This window comes from Quercus lobata, chromosome 8 (assembly GCF_001633185.2).
Source record: "Quercus lobata isolate SW786 chromosome 8, ValleyOak3.0 Primary Assembly, whole genome shotgun sequence".
NCBI classification, from domain to species: Eukaryota; Viridiplantae; Streptophyta; class Magnoliopsida; order Fagales; family Fagaceae; genus Quercus; species Quercus lobata.
Window position 1 is genome coordinate 16846204 of NC_044911.1, and position 23874 is coordinate 16870077.

General features: G+C 35.9%; 1 protein-coding gene across 1 annotated transcript; it reads left to right on the forward strand.

Annotated features, from left to right (window-relative positions):
* Positions 1–8955: 8955 nt before the first annotated feature.
* LOC115957664 (G-type lectin S-receptor-like serine/threonine-protein kinase At1g11300) lies at positions 8956–12741 on the forward strand. The gene is made up of 7 exons (XM_031075967.1): positions 8956–10266; positions 10424–10597; positions 10687–10886; positions 11107–11317; positions 11426–11663; positions 11789–11936; positions 12288–12741. Exons 1-7 carry the CDS (start codon positions 9027–9029, stop codon positions 12594–12596), a joined length of 2520 nt encoding a protein of 839 aa, XP_030931827.1. The 5' UTR covers positions 8956–9026; the 3' UTR covers positions 12597–12741.
* The last annotated feature ends 11133 nt before the right edge of the window (positions 12742–23874 follow it).

The window sequence follows — 23874 nt, forward strand, 5'->3', positions numbered from 1 at the left end:
TTTTCTCCTGATCTACCTCGTCCATCTTAATCTGGTTGTACCCTGAGAATGCATCCATGAAACTCAGCAGTTGGTGTCCAGCTGTTGAGTCCACCAGCTAGTCAATGCATGGAAAAGGATAGCTATCCTTAGGGCACACCTTGTTTAAATCTATGAAGTCTAATAGGCCAAGAATGTATTGACCCATTATGATGAATTAATTAATTAATTAGCCAAGTTTATTAATTAATCAAATTAACATACAATATGCATGATAGCACAAACAAATTACCAATTAAATTAAGTACGCAGCGAAAAATAAATTGACACAGTAATTTGTTTACGAATGGGGAAAACCTACATGGCAAAAACCCCACCAAGTGATTTTAAGGTCACTACTCCCGAAAATCTACTATTATCAAAACAAGTGGTTACAAGTAAAGAAATCTCAGTACCTTATACCAACCTATAGTTGAACCCTTACCCCAATACCCAATTGGATTTGTTCTATAGTGACAATCTCTCATTTTCAATGCATGGCTCCTAGTACATGACTAACCAATTGCGTGAATCCCAGTATGCGACTTGATCACCAACTTGAGAAGGATGTTGGCTACAAAATTCTTCAATTCATCACACAATAAAGATCATGAAGTTACTTGGTCACAAAACCCGATGGTGCACAAACATAACAGTTTCTTCAAGAGAAAGAAGAACTAAGGCAAACTAGGTTTCCGGTCACACTCTTCTTCACACTTGTGGAATTATGCTCTTGTGCAACTTGTGTAACCTTTTACGGCCCTCAAAATAATCCTTATATATGTTTAGGGTTGTGAGAAAAGAAAGTCCAAACCTACATTCACGAATTGGATGAAAATCAGCTTAAAAAACTGAACTTCATAAATCTCAACAAATAGCCTATCTGTCGAGCAGCTGTTGAGCTTTGAACTGAAATAGCTCTCTTAAACCTCGATAGATAGAGCTATTGAGCTAGCTGTCAAGAGTTAATAAACAACACTTTCTCACTTGATTCTTGGACAGACTTGCATGGCTTTAACACTTAAACTTGAAACCTTATTTCTTGAAGCATTAAACATATCTTAGATCTACCCAATTACAAGTAAAGTGCGATTTGTCAAAGGATTAGCCAATTACATAAAATAGTGACATATGTTCCTAACATTGAATCACATATGTCCTAACAAAGTCTACACACATCCTCTATTTGCCATTAGCTTTTTTGACCATCACTACATTAGCTAGCCAATCAGGGTAGTAGACTTCATGGACGAACTCTGCGATTACCAACTTTTGAACTTCTTCTTTGATGGCATTATCTTGTTCTAAGGAAAACACTCGTCCGTATCATGTCCATGGTCTCAGTGAAAATGACAGTATTTGCTTTTGTTCCGCTTGCTATGATCTCCTTTCATCCTCTCAGGCCATTTCAAGGACAAATTGTCTTTAATCTACATCAATACTTGGTCAAGTGAAGTATTTAGGGAAGTGTAGTTAGAGTATCACCCCAAGGACGACCTTGCTTTCTTGCCATCACAATCCCTTTTCTCGCCTACTTTGGCTTTCTTTGGATGAGAATTCTACTCTGGATGGTGTACATAACCATTTTCCAATCGTTCACCTTTCTCTTTTTTCTTAGCAATAATCGCATCTTCTGCATTCATGAAACTTTAGGCTGAATGTATCAACTCAACCATCATCTGTGGTTCCAATCATATAGCTTATGGACGAACAATCTAAGCTTACTCCATTGTAAAAGGTTGCTAAAAGGATCTTATCGTCCATCTCATCCACTAACAAGGCTTCTCTGTTAAAACAACTAATAAAAAAACATAGACTCTTGTTCTCTCCTTGCTCTATGCTTAACAAACTAAATGAGGAATGCTTTTGCCTCTAACCTCCAATAAAGTTGTTGACAAACAACTTTCTTAACTTCTGGAACAAAGTTATGATATTTGGTGGTAGTTTACTAAACCATACTCTGGCCTGGCCTTTCAACGTGGTAGGAAAGGCTCTACACATGATTTTACCTAGTACACCTTGAAGATACATGGTTGTCTTGAACGTGGCAATGTGATCACAAGGATCACGCATCCCATCATATGAGTCCAAGGTAGGCATTTTAAACTTAAAAGGTAAGGGGTGACTAGTGATGGACGCAATAAATGGGGAATCAATCTTGTGGAGGAGGTCATCCATGTGATTTTATCTCCTCATTGAATCCTTCATCTCTTCCATTACTCTTTTCATCTAATCCATCTTCCTCTCCAAACATGGTACCCTACGAGTAATGGTACTTCTGGACTGATCTCCTTCAGCATTGTTCTCAGCCCTTTCATTCTCTGAATTTTGTCCCTGTTCTTCACCATGTCGTTGTTGACACTGTCTATTAACTTCTCTAGTTAACTCCTAGTTTTGTTGCATCAATTTTGCCATCGTAGTTGCCATAGACTGCAACTCTTGTTGGACGGTCATCAGGGGTGCTGATACACAGTTTAGGTGACTAGAGGCATTTCCACTCCCTTGGTGTCCTGGACTAGTGGCCAACGACCTAATCCAAACCATACGACATTTTTGTCTTAAAGAGCAAAAAAGTTAACACTTAGAAACTTTTTTATTGTACCTTCCCATTAACGACGCCAACTGATGATACGCGAAAACCAGGGTAGGCATTTCAAACTTAAAAGGCAGGGGGTGATTAGTGATGAACGCAATAAAAGGGGAATCAATCCTGTGGACGAGGTCATCCATGTGATTTTCTCTCCTCATGAAATCCTTCATCTCTTCCATGGCTCTTTTCATCTGATCCATCTTCCTCTCCAAATGTGGTACCCTACAAGTAATGGTACTTCTGGACTGATCTCCTTTAGCATTGTTCTCAACCCCTTCATTCTCTGAATTTTGTCCCCGTTCTTCACCACGTCGCTCTTGACGCTGTATATTAATTTCTCTAGTTAACTCCTAGCTCTATTGCGTCAATTTTGCCATCATAGTTGCCATAGACTGCAACTCTTGTTGGACAGTCATAGGGGTGCTAATGCACGGTTTGGGTGACTGGAGGCATTTCCACTCTCTTGGTGTCCTGGATTGGTGGCCATCAACCTAATCCAAACCATACAACCTTTTTGTCTTAAAAAGCAAAGAAGTTGACACTTAGAAACTTTTTTATTGTACCTTCCCATAGACGGCGCCAACTGATGATACACGAAAATTAGTAATAGTAAGTTGCTAGTTATACAACTTATTGTTCAAAGGTTGGGAAATTAAATTTTCTTATTTTATTACTCTTCACTCTCTCTACTAGTTTGCTGGAGAGATAGAGACAAACTGAAGAGATAGAGACAGAGGAAGAAAGGAAAGAGAGAGATGAGAGAGGAAAGAGAAATGAAATTTTCGTATTATTTTATTGGGTTGTATGTAAAATTAAAACCTGGGATATAGGGTAAGTTGTAAAATGGGTTAGTAAAGTAGATGAAGTGGTATTTGAGAATGCAAAATATGTTTTTTTTTTTTTTTTTTTTGCATCCTCGGATGCTAATGCTCTGAGAGCAATCACATTAGTCCGTGCAAAATATTCAACCTACCTTTTTTTATTTTGCACAACCATTTTTCCAAAACACCCACATCAGTTTATCTATTATACACTCTTTTCTTTAAATAATCATTTTTTTTTTTTTATTATTTCATCCACCAATGTCAAAACACACACACAGACTCTCTCTCTCTCTCTCACAGTGACTGAAATTTCTTTCATTTTCTTCTTCCTCCCCTCTTTCTTCACTAAAAAGCCCTATAAACAAACCAGAAAACTCCATAAACAAACCTCCAATCTTCACATCGACACAAACACATATCAATCAAGTAGATATGGTAAAACATGTCAGAATTTGCGAACCCGACCCGACCGACCCAAAAAATACTTGATCTGAACCTGAATTTTTTGACCCGAAGCAAAAACGGATTGACCCGTGACCCAACCTGATTTTTTGCGGGTTAACTCGACCCGACCTGTTAAAAAAAATTCACTAAAAAAATATTTAGACTACGTCCTAATACTAGGTGCATAAAGCACAAAGCATTAAAGCCAGCCAATAGTCAATAGATTATAGATGTTCACACTTCACATGAGACAAGACAAGACAACCAGTAAGAGCTTCACATTCAATTTGAGCTTCACAAGTCACAAACACTAAGAGCTTCACAGACATGAGACAAGATAAGACAATCATTTTTAAAAAAAATCTCATTCAATTTGATATGACCACACTTCACAGCTCACACACTAAACTTACTAGTAGTCTGTAGTGAAAGTTCAATTAGTGTATAAAACACTGTGAACGTTTAGACCCCCAATTAACAAATTATCAATTCAAGCTTAATATCAAACAATTAATGTGTGGAATATGAACAAAAACTTAACAAAGAATTGATAAACAATCTAAACCAAATAAAAAACACATCCACAGCAAAAATTAAATGGCAAAGATTAAGGGAAGAGAGATGCAAACACAAGGACAACACAACGATATGTTATTGAAGAGGAAACCGAAGCCCTCAGCATAAAACCTCTCCGCCACCCTCCAAGCGGTAAATAATCCACTAAAAAATGTAGTTGGGATACATGAATAGCAGAAGACCCTCCAAGCCTAATCTACCTAGTGTACATAAGCCCTCCAAGTTCCTACTCCAACGAGATTAATCCGAACCTATTTCTTCTTTACCTTACCGGATTTCGCTACTTGACCATAGCATCAACTAATATGAAATTGGTCCCTTCTTAACTGCTTCCCAAAGCACCAAATGGCCTTCTTACAGATATGGGTATGGTGAGAAAAGGTTTTGGTAATGTACCTCTCAAGGATGTAACAATGGAGAGGAAGAGAGTAGAGGAATTTTAAGAGTCTCTATGTGAAGATTGTGGATGAATCAATCTTGTTTTTCTCTAGGGTTTCTCTCTCAAAATTATCTCTAGAAGCTCTCTATATTTCATGGGTATAAGGGTCTATATATAGTGGGGTGAAAAAGGAATGCGAAGAGTCAGTTTTTTCCAAACAGTGTGGCCTGGCGACTTGGCCTCGCAACTAGACTGAGTCGCGAGTTCAAGTCGCAAGCTAACGGCCTGGCCAGCCTGGGACTTTTGTCTTGTAGTGCAACAACTGGCATGACTCTTCAACTCCCCTGCATGCTTCACACGTGTGCCAGCTTTGGCGGCTTGCCAGTCGCGAGTTAGCCGTGAGTCCCAGTCGCAAGTCTCTGCATCCTTGCACAATCTTAAGCATTTCTTCACACTCTCTCACTCACTACCCTTACATGATTCCCACATAAATACAAGGTTACTAATTGCTAAAATACAAGCAAATTTGGTACGGAATAAAGCCAACAAGATGGTTGATAAAATTCAACCTTACATGTAGTCCAGTACACTAAGTCACTACTCACTATTTTCTAACACACTAAATAGCTAGACTTAGCCTGTAGTAGCTGACTAGCTATAGTCCACAAAGGCACAAACGTGACAAACCACAAAGCTTCCTCCATTCTTGTGCCTCTACCCTTTTGGCCTTTTCACACTTTCACACAAAGCTTGAAGTGTTTCAATTTCACTCTTATGCCTCTACCCTTTTCTCCGTCTCTACTCTTTTCTCTCTGTGCCTCTACGCTTTTCTTTTATATTTTTCTTTTATCTTCTCTTCTTAGTTCTTTCAGTCCTTAAATCTTCAGACCAAGCTCTCTTATAAAATATTTACTTATTCTTCTTTACTTCATATGTTATGTTTATTTTTAAATCTTTTTTTGTTTAGTTTATCTTTCTAAGTATTCTAACTTTACGATTATTTTAAATGCAATAGGAACATGTGCACTTAAGAAGGCCGATAACTTGATATGGTCCATGACATGTATTTTTTTTTTTTTTTTTTTGTGGGAATGATATTATTAGTGATGTAAACTTAAAATATACTTTTTAGTACTTCTTAAGATCTATCTCTTTTTGAAGTTGTAAACTTGTAATTATATGCATTTTGACAGTGAACTATTAACATTAAAGACTTTTTCCATCATGAATTTATGATTATAAATAATTTTTTTTCATGCTCAAAACTGTCAGAATTAGAAGGATATTAACAAGTGGCATTAAGTGCAATTCATTTCCTTAATTGATTTTATTCATTCTCTGTAAATAGGTTGTATTGATTTGTTTTTGTAATTGAAAAAAAAAAAAAAAAAAAAAAAAAAAAAAAAACTTGTTTGAAAAATACGGGTCAACCCGACCGACCCGACCCACAACCTAATTGACCTGTTTAAAAATGACCTTTTTGACCCACGACCCGATTGACCTGCAAACCTGATTGACCTGACCCAATCTACCCGTTTTGCCATGTCTACAATCAAGTAACCAATCGCGAGGCCAAGCACAACAACCATGAACACCCCAATGTTAAACAATATGACAACGAGCATAAGTAAGGATTCGATCCCGGAGTTAAGCCCAAACAGGGCGGCTCCGACAAACCTCACGACGAACCACTTGGATCCAGCAGTCTTTTCGTCGTCTTGCTGCAGCAAAGGAGCCTCGACCTGGGGCTTAGGATTGGAGGCTTTAGTGGCAGAGACAAGCTTGAAGCGGACGCACTTGTGGTATTGGTAAAAGGCAGAGACGATGAAGGGAGTAACTGATTTTGTTATGAGTTGATTTTGAGTTGGATTTGTTTTTCAGATTTGTTTGTTTTGGATTTTTTTTAAATTAATTCTCTTCTTCCTCCTTTTTCTGTATTGAATTGAGTCAGGGCAGAGAGAAAGAGAGTCAAGGCAGAGAGAGTAGCGGTGAGAGAGGAGAGAGAAGATATATTTAAATAATCAAATAGAAAACTACAGTAATCGTGCATACTTACATGATTACTGTAACATTTTTGTATATGTACAGTATTATAGACCACTAATATGGGTAATTTTTTTAGCAAAAATATGTAAAAGTACTTTTTCTATTTTCTAAATGATTGATGCAACTGCTCTAAGGACCATAACCAAAGTTGCTTTTTTCTCCTGATTGATCTGTCTAGACTGGCGCCTGGCCGCCTTATTCTATGCTGAAAAGTAGTGCATAGTATGATTTTATAAATAAAGGCGCACAAGTAGGTTAAAAGAAGCAAGCACGAATCCTTCTCCAAACCAATTAGATTTCTGTATAATTTGGACGATCTAGCTAGAGTGAGTCTTGAACGAGTGACATGCCAAATTCTTTGATTCCTTTAATGTTTTACTTACACTCTAGTGAAATCGATTTTGCTTAAGCGAAATTACACTGCTTCAATTCCTTGATCAGCCCCAAAAGTAACTGAATAAAAATTAATGTGTCTTGGATTTAGCGAACGTACACTTAAAAACATAACAGATTAAAATATAAAACTTGTTGAGAAAAATTGTAAAGAGATATTTGTTTGAGAGAACTTTTTCATACAAAATATTATCAGATAATGTATTTAAGTGTTCTTTATTCAGTTAGGGATTTCATTTCGTTGTGAAAAAAATTATTGCTCGGTTACTGTCAAGGTCCAGTAAGATGAAAATCTTGAGAGTGGTTGTACTCGTAGAGATAACACAATAATTGACCCTTATGATAAAATAATAAATAAATAAATAAAAAAGAAAGAAGAAGACAATTTTGTTGGAAATTCTGAGCGTAGAAAAATGCAATTTTGGAATAAGTTTGATGGCAGCCTCAAGTTACCACCATCCTCTAAGCATTAAGCTATTATCAGATAACAAAAGAAAATATTTTCCTGACCAAATAATCTTGTGTGAGATAACTTATCTAATTTTTTACTGAAAAGTTTTAGTGAAACTGCATTATTGGTCTCTAAAATTCACTCTATCAATGTAATTAGTCTCTCAAGTTTCAAGTGAGCAATTTTGGAATAAGTTTGATGGCAGCCTCAAGTTACCACCTTTCTCTAAGCAATAAGTTATTATAAGATAACAAAAGAAAATATTTTCCTAACCAAATAATATTGTGTGGGATAACTTATCTAATTTTTTGCTGAAAAGTTTTTTGTAAAACTGCATTATTGGTTTCTAAAATTCATTCTATCAATGCAATTAGTCTCTCAAGTTTCAAGTGAGCATTATTGGTCCCTCAAGTTTTAAAAGTGAGTAGTACTAGTCCATTTGTTAACTGTAGTTAATAGTGTTACTTATGTGATTAACAAATTAGTGACTAGACATATTTTTTAATGAAAAAATTTAAAAAATTATTTACACATCACGATTTGAGTTGTCAAACAATTAGGGCCTGTTTGATAGAGCATCTTAAACACGTATTTTCAGTTTTTAAACAACATTACACGTATTTCTACATTTTTTCAACTACACGTATATCAAAAAAATATAAGCAATATTACTCAAACTCTTCTACCAAACAGGCCCTAAACTTCTTCTAATCCCAAAACAAACCAAGTCCCCCCAACCACAATCTTCAGCCGGCCTCCATACCAAAACCAAATACCACCTTGCTGCAAATACCATCACAAAATCAAAATCTTGAACCGTTTGATTTGTCAAAATTTGTGGAGTCAGAGCCATTGAACTCAAAATTGGAGACCATGATGGGGCAATTGTTCTTGTAAAGTCAAGTTGCCTTCATGAGAAATGAGAGAGTCCTAGTCAGACTTGGAAGCCTTTGGAGTCTTTGGGACCATGAGCCTTTGACCTTAACAAGGACATGAGAATTGCCCAAGATGGTGGCCAACACTTTAGGGAGCAATTGCACAGGACAAACTTCAAGTACCAATAGTTTAGTTTTGTCAAAGAAGAATTTAGTGAAATGATTTCTCAATCTATTAATTATCAGAAGAGAAGCTTATAAACAACTCGAGTACAACTCAGAGAAGCTAAAGTTGTGCAACTAACTTAACAAACAAAACAGAAAATCTTACTAACTCAAGCACGTGAGGCACGATCCAACAACATGACTTTAGAGTCTCCTTCCTGGTTGCACTGCAAATTGCAAATTGGCATAGCTGCCTGACACAAACATGATTAGTAGAATTTCACCTCTTATTGCTTTCCTGCTTCTTCTTTTCTGCATTCGTTTTCAGTCCACCAACACTACCGCCAATGATACTGTCACAAATACCATCCAACCTGGCCATTCCCTGAATACCTCCGAGACCATTGTATCCACTAATGGAATCTTCGAACTTGGTTTCTTCACTCCAGGAAATTCAACAAAGTATTACTTGGGAATACGATTCAAGAAAGTTTCTAAGCAGAATGTTGTTTGGGTTGCAAACAGAGAGTACCCATTCCCAAATTCCTCTGCAGCTCTTTGTCTTAATTCGGATGGAAATCTTGTAATATCCGATGGCAGAATGACATACATGGTGGCCAACACTTCAGCTGGAAACGGTACCTATGCCATGCTATTGGATACAGGTAATCTGATAGTCACAAACAAGGTCTTGGAGGTTTTGTGGCAAAGCTTTGACTATCCTACTGATACTATTTTTCCCGGAATGATACTTGAATCAGATTTTGTGGCAACATCATGGAAAAGTACAGAAGACCCAGCTCCTGGTCTCTTCTCCCTACAGCTGAGTTCTTGGGATCAGCTAACTATAAGGGAGGGGTCTAAAGTATACTGGACTAGTTCAATCTATACTTTTGGGGTTTTATCCCACAGTGATTGGTACGGGTACGGTATTACTTGGCCTACTAATTACACTTCTGGAATTTCAAAAATGGTGTTGGATGTGTACGGACAGCTTAAACTGCAGTCGTGGTCAGAAGATGATCAAAGGTGGCATTCGTTGCAGTCATCTAGGTGTGGGGATGCTTTATGTGGAGCTTTTAGCGTATGCAATGAAACTGCTGAAGTACCATGTGGCTGTTTGACAGGTTTCAAACCTGTTTCTGCTGATGCTTGGAGCAATGGGAACTCATCCAGTACTGGCTGTTTGAGGGAAACTGCTCTGCAGTGCACTAAGAATATTGATGTTCAGAAAGATGGGTTTTTTCGCATGTCAATAGTTGATTGGCCTGATAATCCGCAGCATCGGGAGACAGCCAATCCTACTGACTGCCAATCGGCTTGCTTGAACAACTGTTCTTGTGTTGCTTATGCTTATTATTACATAAAGCAAGATCCCAAAAATCCCAAGCTTCAATGCTTTGTATGGCATGGTGCTCTATTGAACCTGAAACAACGCTCAACCGATGACATAAATGGAATTGATTTCTATCTGAAACTTGCTACTTCGGATTTGGTCAAGCTAGGTAAGAAATTTGAAGACTTGTTAGTAATTAGTTATTAGTATGGCAGTAGTGTTTTCTTCTTAGCACAATTATTTATCTTCTGTTTTTTAAAGAACTTTGAGGAGATACCTATAGTAATGATGCATACATTATTTATTTCTCTGATTTCCTTTTTCAGATGCAAATTCAAGGAATGAAACCTCAATAGACACAGTAAATAACAATTCAATCTCTAGTACAAATTTCAAATTCGGAGTGTTGCAAATTTTGGTACTGACCTTGTCTACTCCCTTTGCAATGCTTACATTAGGCCTTTTGTTTTATTATGTGAGGAGAAAGGTCAGAAAGAAGGGTGAGTAAAGAATTGCTCGAATAGCTATTTAAGCAATAAAAATTTACATCCTTAATTAACACCGTATAAATTTGTTGTTCACTATTCAGGCGAAGATTTGTTACAGTTAGACGTGGGCATGACCCAAACAACAGAAAATTCTGAGCTTTCTGAAGTAAGTAAGCCTGGAGATGGTAAGAAAAAGGAAGTCAAAATGCCATTGTTCAGTTTAAAAAGTGTTTCTGCTGCAACTGATAATTTCTCAGATGCAAACAAGCTAGGAGAGGGTGGTTTTGGGCCCGTTTATAAGGTATGATACAATATCCTTAAACGCAATGCTTAGGGGACTGTACATAAAAAGACTAAACTTTGCCATCTTAGTAAGTGTTAACAAGCACAAAGAGGCACATGCCAGTTTTGTTTCTGACTATGATATTAAAGCCTACAAAGTATATCTCTTCATATTTAAGTGAGCTAACGTTCTCCCTAGTAGTAATGGAACTAATTAAGTTTAAGCACAAGAATTTCAGGGAATTTTACAGAAAGGGGATGAGGTGGCTGTGAAAAGGCTTTCAAAAAGATCTGGGCAAGGTTGGGAGGAACTAAAAAATGAGGCAATGCTCATCGCCAAGCTCCAACACAAGAATCTTGTCAGGCTTTTGGGCTGCTGCATTGAACGGGATGAAAAGATACTTGTTTATGAGTATATGTCCAACAAAAGCTTAGATTTCTTCCTTTTTGGTTTGTAGTTTCTCCTCTTTTGAAGTTTTCATAAAATTGTGTTTTGTGCTATTGTCCTTTGAACGTGTGCTACTAGTTGTTCCAATTTACTCATTTTATGTAAATCAGATCTAGAAAAGCGCAAGATTTTAGATTGGGGAACACGACTCCGAGTCATTGAAGGAGTTGCTCAAGGGCTTCTTTATCTTCATCAATATTCCCGGTTCAGGATTATTCATAGAGACCTTAAGGCCAGTAATATTTTGTTAGATAGTGACATGAATCCAAAAATATCAGATTTTGGAATGGCAAGAATATTTGGAGGAAACGACTCTCAAGCAAATACCAATAGGATTGTTGGCACTTAGTAAGTAAAATAAGTAGAAACTTCTGAATCATAACAACAAACATGAATGTATTCATGTGCCCATACATTTTTTTTTTTTTTTTAAATTGAAACTACTAATTCTTTTTCTTGATAATGGTTTCTAGTGGCTATATGTCCCCTGAATATGCTCTAGAAGGCCTCTTCTCGATCAAATCAGATGTTTTTAGCTTTGGCGTCTTATTGTTAGAGATTGTGAGTGGTCAAAAGACCACTGGTTTTTATCTAACCGACTCTCGCCATCTTCTTGGATATGTAAGTATCCTATTTGCGCTTTCACTTGTAAAAACTTCCAATCACTTTTAAATTCTGATTTTTTAGTTGGGATTTGCTGAAAATAAAATATTTAATCACTATTAATGAAATGAAAACTATCTAGTAATCCTTAGGGGTGAAAATGTGCCATACATATGAAGTCCCTTGCTTTCGAGAGGGTATTATACGACTATGTGTAATGGTTACATATGAAAGAGGTTACTTACACATGTACCGGTTACATAAATTATAAATTCCTTGTTCTAAATACCTTAGAACCCTGACCAAATTTCCTCTGACTTTCAATTGATTATTCTTTTCTTTTTTCCCTTTTTTCCTCCTGATTTTAAGGCATGGGAATTATGGACAAGTGAGAGGGGATCGGACTTGGTGGATCCTCTACTTGATGATGTATCTTCTATGCATGTGGCACTCAGATGCATTAACATAGCTCTCCTCTGTGTTCAAGAAAGTGCAGCAGATAGACCTACCATGTCTGAAGTTGTCACAATGCTAAGCAATGAAAGCGTAGCTCTACCTTGTCCCAAGCAACCAGGTTTCTTGAATGTGGGAACTGTCGTGAAGGAAAACCCAATTAATAGCATGACTGAAATTTGTTCTGTTAATCATGCATCGATTTCAATTGTGCAAGGCCGGTAACATTTCAAATTCCATAACTTTTTAAGTTTAAAACACTCAAATTCTTTGCTTATGGAATGATCCATAACTTTTATTTAGACGTTATATTTTTCATTTTATGTACATTTCAAAATCCACTTAATAAAGTTTGTTGTGCTTTGGATCATGCACGCTTTATAAAAGTTCACAATTTGAAGACAATATTAGAATTGGTGCAAGCTGTGATCTTTAACAATGGTGATCTTTGACAATGGTGATGAAGAATTGAGAGAAACAATGTGAATGAGAAAATTGTGTATCTTGTATATTGCCAATAGATTACAAGCTGTCTTTATATACATAGATCAGAGTAGTAAGAGCATCCGTAGCAGATGTTCCAAAAATTATGCCATTTTACCACATCAAATGCCTACTTTATTATTTTACCACATCATTTTACAACATCCCATTTATCAGATGTTTTATAATTCAATTCTATACATTAAAATAATATTTACTACACATTAAAATAATATTTACTACACATCAACACAATAAACAAACAACAAACAATATACCACATCCCTTCCGTACCGTGGCAAATTTGCCACGGTACTGTTCAATGTTGCAAAAAAAAAAAAATTTACCACATCTACTAAATGAGCTAAAGTTGGGTTTGGTGTGGGATATGTGCCAAATATTTAGCATTTGGCACATATCCCACATCTAGTGTGGGTGCTCAACAGAATTATCCAAACTATAAGCCACCAATACAAAGAGAACACGTGTAAAACAACCTGTAACTGATTAACTAATAAATACTGATATGCGACTTGTAGCTTTGTAACACTAATGCAAAAACGACATGTAGCATTACTGGTCTTCTTCCTTTTCTTCCTAATACCGACTGTTGCAGTCTTAATATCTTCTAATAGACAAGAAGAAAAGCAAAAGTCAAAGAGAAGTAAAATTATTAGTTTACATTATACTGTCAATATAACATTTACATTGTAAACTAAACAAATATGCACAGAGCTCTAATCCAATTTCATAATTAATGTCCAATACTAAATTACTTTCACAAATTCTATATGCTTCTTTAGCTCCACTGGTAATTGATATTCAAAAGAATAAGATCCACTTGACACATTAGTCAGACGAGACAAAGAAAACGTACCTGAAATGAAATTTGAAGCCTATATCCTAAAAGCTGACTGCATGAACTGTGATGAATACCATGTCATCTTGGGACCATGACTGCTGTTTAAGGCTTTAAGCTGCCCCGAAATGTCCAACACCATTCTTGAAATTTCGAAAGTTCGTATGCAACCCAAACTTCGTTTTCTGTGGTAGTCAGTGATGGGCCTAGTTGGATACTCTATTATATGGGTGGTAGCATTGGTGGACTGCAAACCCAGGCAGAAAAGAATGAGGCAGCTATATATTCTGCACGGATTACACTTTGCACACAAGTGTAGTTCTCAGATTTATTAGGAAGGAGATTTAGGTTATTAGAAGCTGGGCCATTCATAAGAGCCACAGTTTTTGGCCCATTCAACGCACGTCTTTGAAAGAGCTAGACCAATGGGCAAAAAGATCCACATATCCTGGGCCTTTGATCCTAAACCAATTTCCTGAGGCCCTTGAAAGTGTTCTAGGACTAGGGGTAGATAAACTCGATATACCTCTTTTCAAGCAAAGAAAGATCCACGTCTCTGATAAAACTGTGGAACTCCTCACTAAAAGTCTAAAACTTGTACGTAGTGTTTTAGAGGTTGCTAGAGTGTTAACATACTGTTAGATGCTAGCTAGTAGTTAGTTTGAGAAATGGTTAGGGAAAATATTGATTTGTACTCTTAACAGTCATTGTAAGCAATCACAAGATGAATAATACTTGTTCTCAGTCTCTTAACCTCTCTGTTTTTCTCTCAACTCTCCCTCTTTTCTCAAGGAGGCTTGGCTATCTCAAATCAGCCGCTTCGCAATCCCATTCCCACACACTCATGTTTTGAATACTAACATCCATAGCAAGGCCATCATAAAGCAATAAACTCTTTGTGATCAGTTTAAAAAGTTTGAATTTTTTTTTTTTTTTTTTTTTCCGTATAAACTGAAGGATTTTCTTATAGCAGGAATTGTGCATTGTTCCCTAATTCTCTCTGTGTATATCACTTTGCTTTAATTTTTCCCCACCAAAAATATATTTGAAGTATTAAAAAGTAATTAGACTTAAGCTATTCCGTTACACATGTACCGGTTACATAAATTATAAATTTCTTGTTCTAAATACCTTAGAACCCTGACCAAATTTCCTGTGACTTTCAATTGATTATTCTTCTTTTTTTTTTTTTTTCCTCCTGATTTTAAGGCATGGGAATTATGGACAAGTGAGAGGGGATCGGACTTGGTGGATCCTCTACTTGATGATGTATCTTCTATGCATGTGGCACTCAGATACATTAACATAGCTCTCCTCTGTGTTCAAGAAAGTGCAGCAGATAGACCTACCATGTCTGAAGTTGTCACAATGCTAAGCAATGAAAGCGTAGCTCTACCTTGTCCCAAGCAACCAGCTTTCTTGAATGTGGGAACTTTCGTGAAGGAAAACCAAATTAATAGCATGACTGAAATTTGCTCTGTGAATCATGCATCGATTTCAATTGTGCAAGGCCGGTAACATTTCAAATTCCATAACTTTTAAGTTTAGAACACTCAAATTCTTTGCTTATGGAATGATCCATAACTTTTATTTAGACGTTATATTTTTCATTTTATGTTCATTTCAAAATCCACTTAATAAAGTTTGTTGTGCTTTGGATCATGCACGCTTTATAAAAGTTTGCAATTTGAAGACAATATTAGAATTGGTGCAAGCTGTGATCTTTAACAATTGTGAGCTTATCATTAAGGAAGAGGCTCTTGTTTCCTCTTTATAGTTCTGTTTGTCTTGTGAATAAAATTTCTTCTTCATAAAAAAAAAAAAAAAAAACATTGGTAATCTTTGTACAATGATGATGAAGGATTGAGAGAAACAATGTGAATGAGAAAATTGTGTATCTTATATATTGCCAATAGATTACAAGCTGTGTCTTTATATACATAGATCAGAGTAGTAACTAACAGAATTATCCAAACTATAAGCCACCAATACAAAGAGAACACGTGTAAAACAAACTGTAACTGATTAACTAATAAATACTGATATGCGACTTGTAGCTTTGTAACACTAATGTAAAAACGACATGTAGCATTACTGGTCTTCTTCCTTTTCTTCTTAATAGTTAATACCAACTGTTGCAGTCTTAATATCTTCTAATAGACAAGAAGAAAAGCAAAAGTCAAAGAGAAGTAAAATTATTAGTTTACATTATACTGTCAATATAACATTTACATTGTAAACTAAACAAATATGCACAGAGCTCTAATCCAATTTCATAATTAATGTCCAATACTAAATTACTTTCACAAATTCTATATGCTTCTTTAGCTCCACTGGTAATTGATATTCAAAAGAATAAGATCCACTTGACACATTAGTCAGACGAGACAAAGAAAACGTACCTGAAATGAAATTTGAAGCCTATATCCTAAAAGCTGACTGCATGAACTGTGATGAATACCATGTCATCTTGGGACCATGACTGCTGTTTAAGGCTTTAAGCTGCCCCGAAATGTCCAACACCATTCTTGAAATTTCGAAAGTTCGTATGCAACCCAAACTTCGTTTTCTGTGGTAGTCAGTGATGGGCCTAGTTGGATACTCTATTATATGGGTGGTAGCATTGGTGGACTGCAAACCCAGGCAGAAAAGAATGAGGCAGCTATATATTCTGCACGGATTACACTTTGCACACAAGTGTAGTTCTCAGATTTATTAGGAAGGAGATTTAGGTTATTAGAAGCTGGGCCATTCATAAGAGCCACAGTTTTTGGCCCATTCAACGCACGTCTTTGAAAGAGCTAGACCAATGGGCAAAAAGATCCACATATCCTGGGCCTTTGATCCTAAACCAATTTCCTGAGGCCCTTGAAAGTGTTCTAGGACTAGGGGTAGATAAACTCGATATACCTCTTTTCAAGCAAAGAAAGATCCACGTCTCTGATAAAACTGTGGAACTCCTCACTAAAAGTCTAAAACTTGTACGTAGTGTTTTAGTCTAATTTAGTCCAAAACATGAGCTCAAAAAAAAAAAAAAAAAAAAATCCAAAAGGACCAAAACAGCATGGAAATACCTCTCTTTTTTTTCCATTCTTTTTTTTTTTTTTTTTTCTAAGATAGGAAAAAATTTTAATTCATGATATCCACTTCATGATTATTGTCACTTATTATTAGGCCAAAATATCATTTGAGTTTTTGGTATGGACAATGTTTGAATTTTAGATCTCTTATTTGAAAATAAGAGGTTTTACTAGTTCAATTAACTGGAATCCACCAACATAAAAGTCTTAAAACGATCTCTAGCATCTGATAAACAAAATATAATATGATCGTTGGTAGAGTCAATATTTTCTTTGGAGGGAGCCAAACCATTTATTTCTGATTATCTCTCCTCAAATAAAGTATGTACTTTGTCCCTTCTATATCATAAAAGGACATCTATAGATTATAAATCATTGTTAAAAAAGTCATAGTTGTTGAACCCAAAGTGGAATTTGACCTAGTATAAGCTTTGAGCCACTAGTTGAATTAGTAAATCACAAGTCGACTAGTGACAAAATATAAAAGTTGAATCTCAAAATTTCTTGATTTTTAATTTGGAATAATAAGATACTCATATAAAATATTGTAGTAATTGCATACCATGTTAGCTTTCCGTCAAATGCGTAGGATTAAAACTAATTGATATAGACAGAAGGACATAGAGTAAAACATTTACAAAAGTTTATAGATAAAAAACAAACTTTTTAAAGTTTAGAGATTGAAACTTAACTTCTAATAAAATTTTGGAACGAAAACAATATTTTTAGTATAGTTTTTTTTTTTTAATAGAAAATAGTCTAAAATATATTTAATTGTTGGTCAAAACTCATAACCCATTTTCCAATTGGTCTATCTTCGGATGAAAAGTCTAGGATCCTTCAAAACCCCGTACCATGTCAAGCATCCGAACTTGCTTCACATGCACAATCAATTGTAAGAGCAATTCGTTCTAGACCTCCCTTCTCACTCCTCTATTTCCTCAACAGCCACAAAATGTTTCTTATATAGTTACTTAACAATTGTTACCATTCTTACCTTTCACTAGAACTCCCTTGCCCACACTCCAATAGTTTTAAGCTCATTTACTCAGGCACCCACATTTTCTACAAAATTAGCATTCGTTATTTGATCAAATGCTAATTGTAGCAACGTTGAAGCCATAAACAGAATAATAAAAATGATTATTTCCCCTACTCCTGTGGATTGCTAACCGCATATCATTGTTTGATTAATTTGCCAGTCGCCATAGCCAAGACAGAAGTCCTTAGAAGCAGGCCCATTTTTCTCTTACATGATTCAAGCAGTTGTTTTTGGTTGGTATTTTAAAAAATATAATAATAATAATAACTTGATATTGGCCTGGTAGGAATAACCATCTTCGCTACATTATAATTTTACTTGCACTTGGAGCTTGGATTCCATTTTTGCTCTTAAATGATGCAAGAAAAATGTTTGATAACCCATTTACCCAAAGGTGAAATGTTTTCCTAATGGATCTTTAACTGGATTTGCACATTGGGGGACAGGACAGTATTTTGATACCGTCCTTGTCAAAATTCTGAAGGGAGTTTTGCACGTTAAAGAAACTCAGTTTTAAAAGTAAAAAACCTTTCATCCAAGTTAGATAAATAAATGAATGAACAATAGTATATTATACGCTCTTTTCACAATGTTGGTCCCACTATCCCAATATAATGGTCCTAATCATTCTAATTCTTGTTTTTGCATAAAATGATCACTCTCAATACTTGAACCAGTGCAGCTTCATGACAATACCAAACTTTATTATCATAACATCAAGCCTTTCCTATCCAAAAGATAAGGGGAAGCCTTCTTTCAGTTTCCAATCACAATGAGGAACTAAATGTGCCTCAATACCATGCTCTATTTACCATAAATAAGTGTACTGATGTACTATTTCTATTGGCAGTTTGACACTGAAAATTTTATCAAGCACAAAATATATAATAACCAAAATCAAGGATGGTATGGGGCAAAATTGTACCTATTTTGCTAGTGACGGAGCCAGGAATTTATATTGGGGGGGCCATGTATAAATTTTTTTTTTTTTGTGTGTGTTGTATTTATATTGTCGAGCAATGGCGGTTTTTAAATTTATATATATATTGTCTATAATATATTGATTATTATAATAATAAATAATATATTATAAGAAATTTAAAAAAGAAAGCAATGAAAAAAAAAAAAAAAAAACAAAACAAAACAAATACCTGGAGCACGGTGACACAGCACACAAGCTGTCAAGCACAAGCACAAGCACAAGAAGCTTCACAAAATTGAGTCACAAATTGAGGGGCCCACAGCTATAGCCTACTGACAACTGTAATAAGAATGGTACAAAATTAGTCACTTTTTATGGCCTCAATTCAACACATATCACGTTTACCCAACAAAAATTGAACACAGTATATATATATTTAACTACTACAATTCTAGAAAGTGCAAAATAAAGAGACAAAACCTTTACCTTTAAACAAAGAGACAAAAATTTTACTTTTAAACAAAGGGATGAGAAGGAAAGATCTAAAATCTGAAAAGATTAAAAAAAGAAAGAAGAAGGGGGCAAAGACAGTGCAGTGGTTGTGGCGAGAAGGACTGAAGGAGGCTGAACCGCTGAAGGAAAAGAGAAAGAACTGAAAGAAGAAAAAGAAGAAGAATGCAAAGCCCAAGTCCTCAACAGAGACAGATAGAGCGAGAGAGAGAGAGAGTCACCTGTTGAAAGATTTTTCCTGTTCTGCAACTGCAAGACTGTTGCAACTGTGTGGCGGCATGTGGGAGAGACAAAGTTTCAAAGTTTTTAATTTTTTTTGCCGTGTACAAGTAAGACCTAGATACATTGGGATGAAAATTAGAATTTTTTTTCTCTTTTATTTGTTGAGATAATTGTTTTTTTGGCCTAATATGTTGTGGTAATTGTTAATATATCTGTATTCGTTTTAAAGATGCTAAATATGTAATTATTGTAATTTGTTTACATGTATTTGTGGATTATATTTTATTGTACTGAAAATTGTATTTATTTTTAGACTTTATATAGGTATATTATCAGGGATGGGGGGGCCAAAATGACAATTATTTAAGAGTCTTCAAATTATTTAAGATATTTAAAAAAAAAAATTAGGGGGGCTAGGCGGAAAAATTTTGGGGGGGCCAAGGCCCCCCTCGGTCCTCACGTGGCTCCGCCACTGTATTTTGCACTACTGATGCACAAAAATCGTCAGTGAGTTGATCGTTCACACATGTGCCAATAGGTGTATCCGAAGAACAAAAAAGAAGAACCAATCAAAGGGGATCGGTGGGATACCAGCCAAAGACCCTCCAAAGGTTAAGTCAACGATAAAAGAATCTCCAAAAACTCAAGAGTGCAGAGTTAGGGAGAATTCACGTACCTCAAGAAGGGTAAGGTTTGTGGTTTATATAACGGTAGAGAGTTGACCTGAATCCTTGATACAGGGGTATTTCCTTGTAGGGAGAAGGGTCCCAAGATACTCGGGATCACCTTTCCATATATAAGAGATCTCAATGTGTGGAAGGGCCTTTGGTCGTGATGCGCAAGTAATTTCCATGTAAGGATGTGTGAGTGGGACGGGTCGTCAGGATTAAGGATTGCCTGACCCGTCGGCTCATGGGTTGATCATCCCTCTTGGGATTAGTCGTCTCCTTTTGGGGGTTGTTAGGGAGGTTCGGCACTCCCATACTGATCAAACAAAAATTATCCTCATCATGCACAATATCAAAAACAAGAATTGGCTTACACCTTATAAACCTAAAACGTACTTGTTTCGCTCCACGATAGAGTCTTAATTCAAACCTTAGCACCACAAATATAGTAAAAAATTCCAAACTATAAAGTATCAATTATTTAGGTACCGCAGTGGTTCAATTGTTTACCTTGTGCTTGTCAAGAAGTAATGTTTTAAATTTTTAATAAATTTCATTATATTGATTTCTCTTCCCCTTTGTCTCTCTCTCTTTCTAATTGTTCTACTGTCTTTATAAAAGTGGGCAATGCACCTTTAAATCTCTCATATTATAGATTTCTCTTATCTTAATTTGTTCATTTTTCTCAGCTAGCCTCATGACTCTCCTGAGTGAGCAAATGTGTAAGCTTTAAATTTGGGATAAATGAAAAATAATAACATTAAACCTCATAACAAAAACCTCACCACATGTGCAAAGTGCTTATGATGAGGCTAGTTTTTTTAATCATTTGAAAAGGGGTGGCTTTGGAAGCCTTCTGAGAAATTCATTTAACAAAAAATTTTAAGAACACATTTTTAATTAGAGAGTTTGATTTAATTTATCCTTTCTTTTTTAGGTGGGATAAGGTTTATGGTGCTAGCTAAAAAGTTAGGAACTTTAAACCCACGATACTCCAAAAGTACAAGTTCTTGTGGGATGGGAGGGGGAAGGGCTAGGATTCAAGTTTTCAAGAAAGAGTTTCACATATATAAACACTTAGATTAGATAAGAGTAGAATTTGTATCTCAGCTAAAAAAAAAAAAAAAAAAAAAAAAAAAAAAAACTTTTATACCCATGAAAAATCAACAAGGATAATATTAAAAAAAAAAAATTTAAAGTATGGGCAATAAATGAAGTAAAGCATTTATTTAAATAAGGTTCTATATATATATTATGGGGACGTAAAAACTGGTCTTCGGGGAGTTCTGCATGGATTCTCTCTCAAACTATTCAAACAACCAACATATAAGTAAATAATAAGGGAAAAACACTCCACAATGGGAAACTCAAGCAGTTGATTTCTCTAAACTCAAATATTACAATCTCACGTTGGATAATACAATAGATAACTCTCATGCTCCTGCGGTGTTATCTTTACTCTCTCTCTCTCTCTCTCTTTCTGATTTTTCTTCTTTTTTCAACTCTCCCATCCTTTTGCCTCTCATCTCCCTTTTATAGCTTCAATCCTTGCTCTTAACATTACAGCTAACATGTTGCCTGCCAAAGTCTCAGAGATATTTTCTTTAACTTTATCGATTTCCTCCCCACCCTTATCTTGGAACTTTGACTTTTGGGGGTTGTTTGTACTGTTCAGGCTGTCTTACTTGTATTTAATACAGCAGAGGTTAGGTAAAAACCCTACCATTAATGTGGAGGCAAAGATCTTCAACCTTCTTACATGTTCCGGAAGTTTCCTATCTTGGGTACTGTCGGGGAGCTACATTTGGATTATCCATGCACTTTGCCTCAAATAAGGTTTGTCCTTCTCTTTCTCCATGGGAAGAGCTTTCCAATGGCATTCTCCTTTCTTGGGTGTAGAGGATAGTTCAGCTTCCTCTTTCTCGCAACCCGTTGCCCTCTGGAACTCCTTCAAGCATATAGGCTTGGCCCAGGTCGCTCTCGTGGCCCAGTTAGTTATTAGGCCTAAGGCCTGGACGGGGATTCTTTTACCCCCCCCCCCCAACACACATACACACACACACACACACACACACACACACACACACATATATATATATATATATACTTTTATATTAAAATAGATAGATGGATATTCCAACTTCAAGAACAAGGAATTTAAAGGTGTGGGGGGATGAACTTGAGCCCGGGCTAAGAGCCAAAGGCCTAGCAGATCACGTCTTAAAAGATGGGCCCAACCTAAAGATGTAGATAGGAGTGAGGAAGCCTAAGGAATAAAAGGTAACTCCCCGAAATAGATCCCATGGAGATCCGAGTTAGCTACCATTACCAAAGCTCCAATCCAAGATAATAAGTAGGGCTTTTCCTATTGCAGATACGTAAGGAACCACGGGTAACCAATTCCCTTTTTGCCTGAGATACCACTGTCATCAAACTCACCTTGGGAAAAGCCACGAAAGGATAAGGACCACAGAGGCATTCACCTCCGCATTAATGAGATATTCTCTACCTAATCTCTTCCACATTTAATGCTTGTAGACTAGCCTGAATAATAAAAATACTCCCAAAAGTCTTATTTCATGATGGAAGGATGGCAAAGCAGAGGGGTGATAGGACAAGTATCCCCTGAATATAGCTGGGGAGAGAAGGAAGGGAAATGTGCTTATAAAAGGAGGGGATGTACAACAGGAAAGGGGGTTCAGAAACTTAAGAGTGAAGACTTAGAGAAGAACAAGAGAGAGATAAAGGTGTTAGCAGAATAGGACTAAGAGTTTTTAACTTTAAACCCAACCCATTGTACCTCAAGAAAGTAGTTTCTATATCAATAAACAACTTCTCTTGTTTCTTATCACTTTCTAATTAGTTGTTTAGATCTCCCATTGTGGAGTTTTTACCCTTTAGATCTTATAAATTAATTGTGCAAGTCATTACTTTGTCACTACACTCTTAGTATTTGTTTTTGACCCCCACAAAAGGCAAAAAGCAATATATATGTAAATAAAAGACAAGACGGGTATTTACTGACTAAATCTTTTTTTTTTTTTTCCTTATGTCTTTTCTAAAAAAGATGGTGAAATGAATAGAAGAATAAAATATAATTAAAATCTCGAACTTTACTTCTTACAATTTAAATAATACAATTAAAAGTAAATAACACAATAGATAGCAAAAGTATTTAACAAATTTGTTTTAAGTTATTTGCCAAATGCACAAATCTTTTATCAACATATAAAATATTATAGCTGTAAGGGCAAGATTTGGTCCCTCGGCCCAAAGGGTTAAAGGATTTAGGCTCAAAGAGCCCAATACATGAATTTGTAGAGAATTGGCTCGGAAACTGGGCTTTAATGAGTCAGACAATAATTATAGTTGGCCCAGATGACAAGGAAGCAAAGATAAAATAGTTTAATTCAAAAAAAAATCGTCCTCAGCTCAATCCGAGGAGACCAGTTCTTGTATATATCTCTTTTAAATTTGGTTACAAGACTAATTCTTGTTCTTAGAGCATCCACATCAGTTGGTGGATAGTCTTCTATAATACAAAAACTCCTTCATTTTACACATTTTAGCCAAAAAAAACTCCCACATCAGCTCATGTAAAATTGTGTAAAGTCTTCTAAAAATTTCCATAAGCTACAATAACCGTGCATATATACACGGTTACTGTAGCTCGTCTATACATTATTTTAATAATTTCTAATTTCGCTCCTTTTTTTC

Bases quoted from the DNA above. Each gene is read 5' to 3' on its own strand.
- LOC115957664 (XM_031075967.1), top strand. From the start codon at position 9,027: ATGATTAGTAGAATTTCACCTCTTATTGCTTTCCTGCTTCTTCTTTTC. The intron at 10,267-10,423 runs GTAAGAAATTTG...TTCCTTTTTCAG, and splicing joins TTCGGATTTGGTCAAGCTAG to ATGCAAATTCAAGGAATGAA. The intron at 11,664-11,788 runs GTAAGTAAAATA...AATGGTTTCTAG, and splicing joins AATAGGATTGTTGGCACTTA to TGGCTATATGTCCCCTGAAT.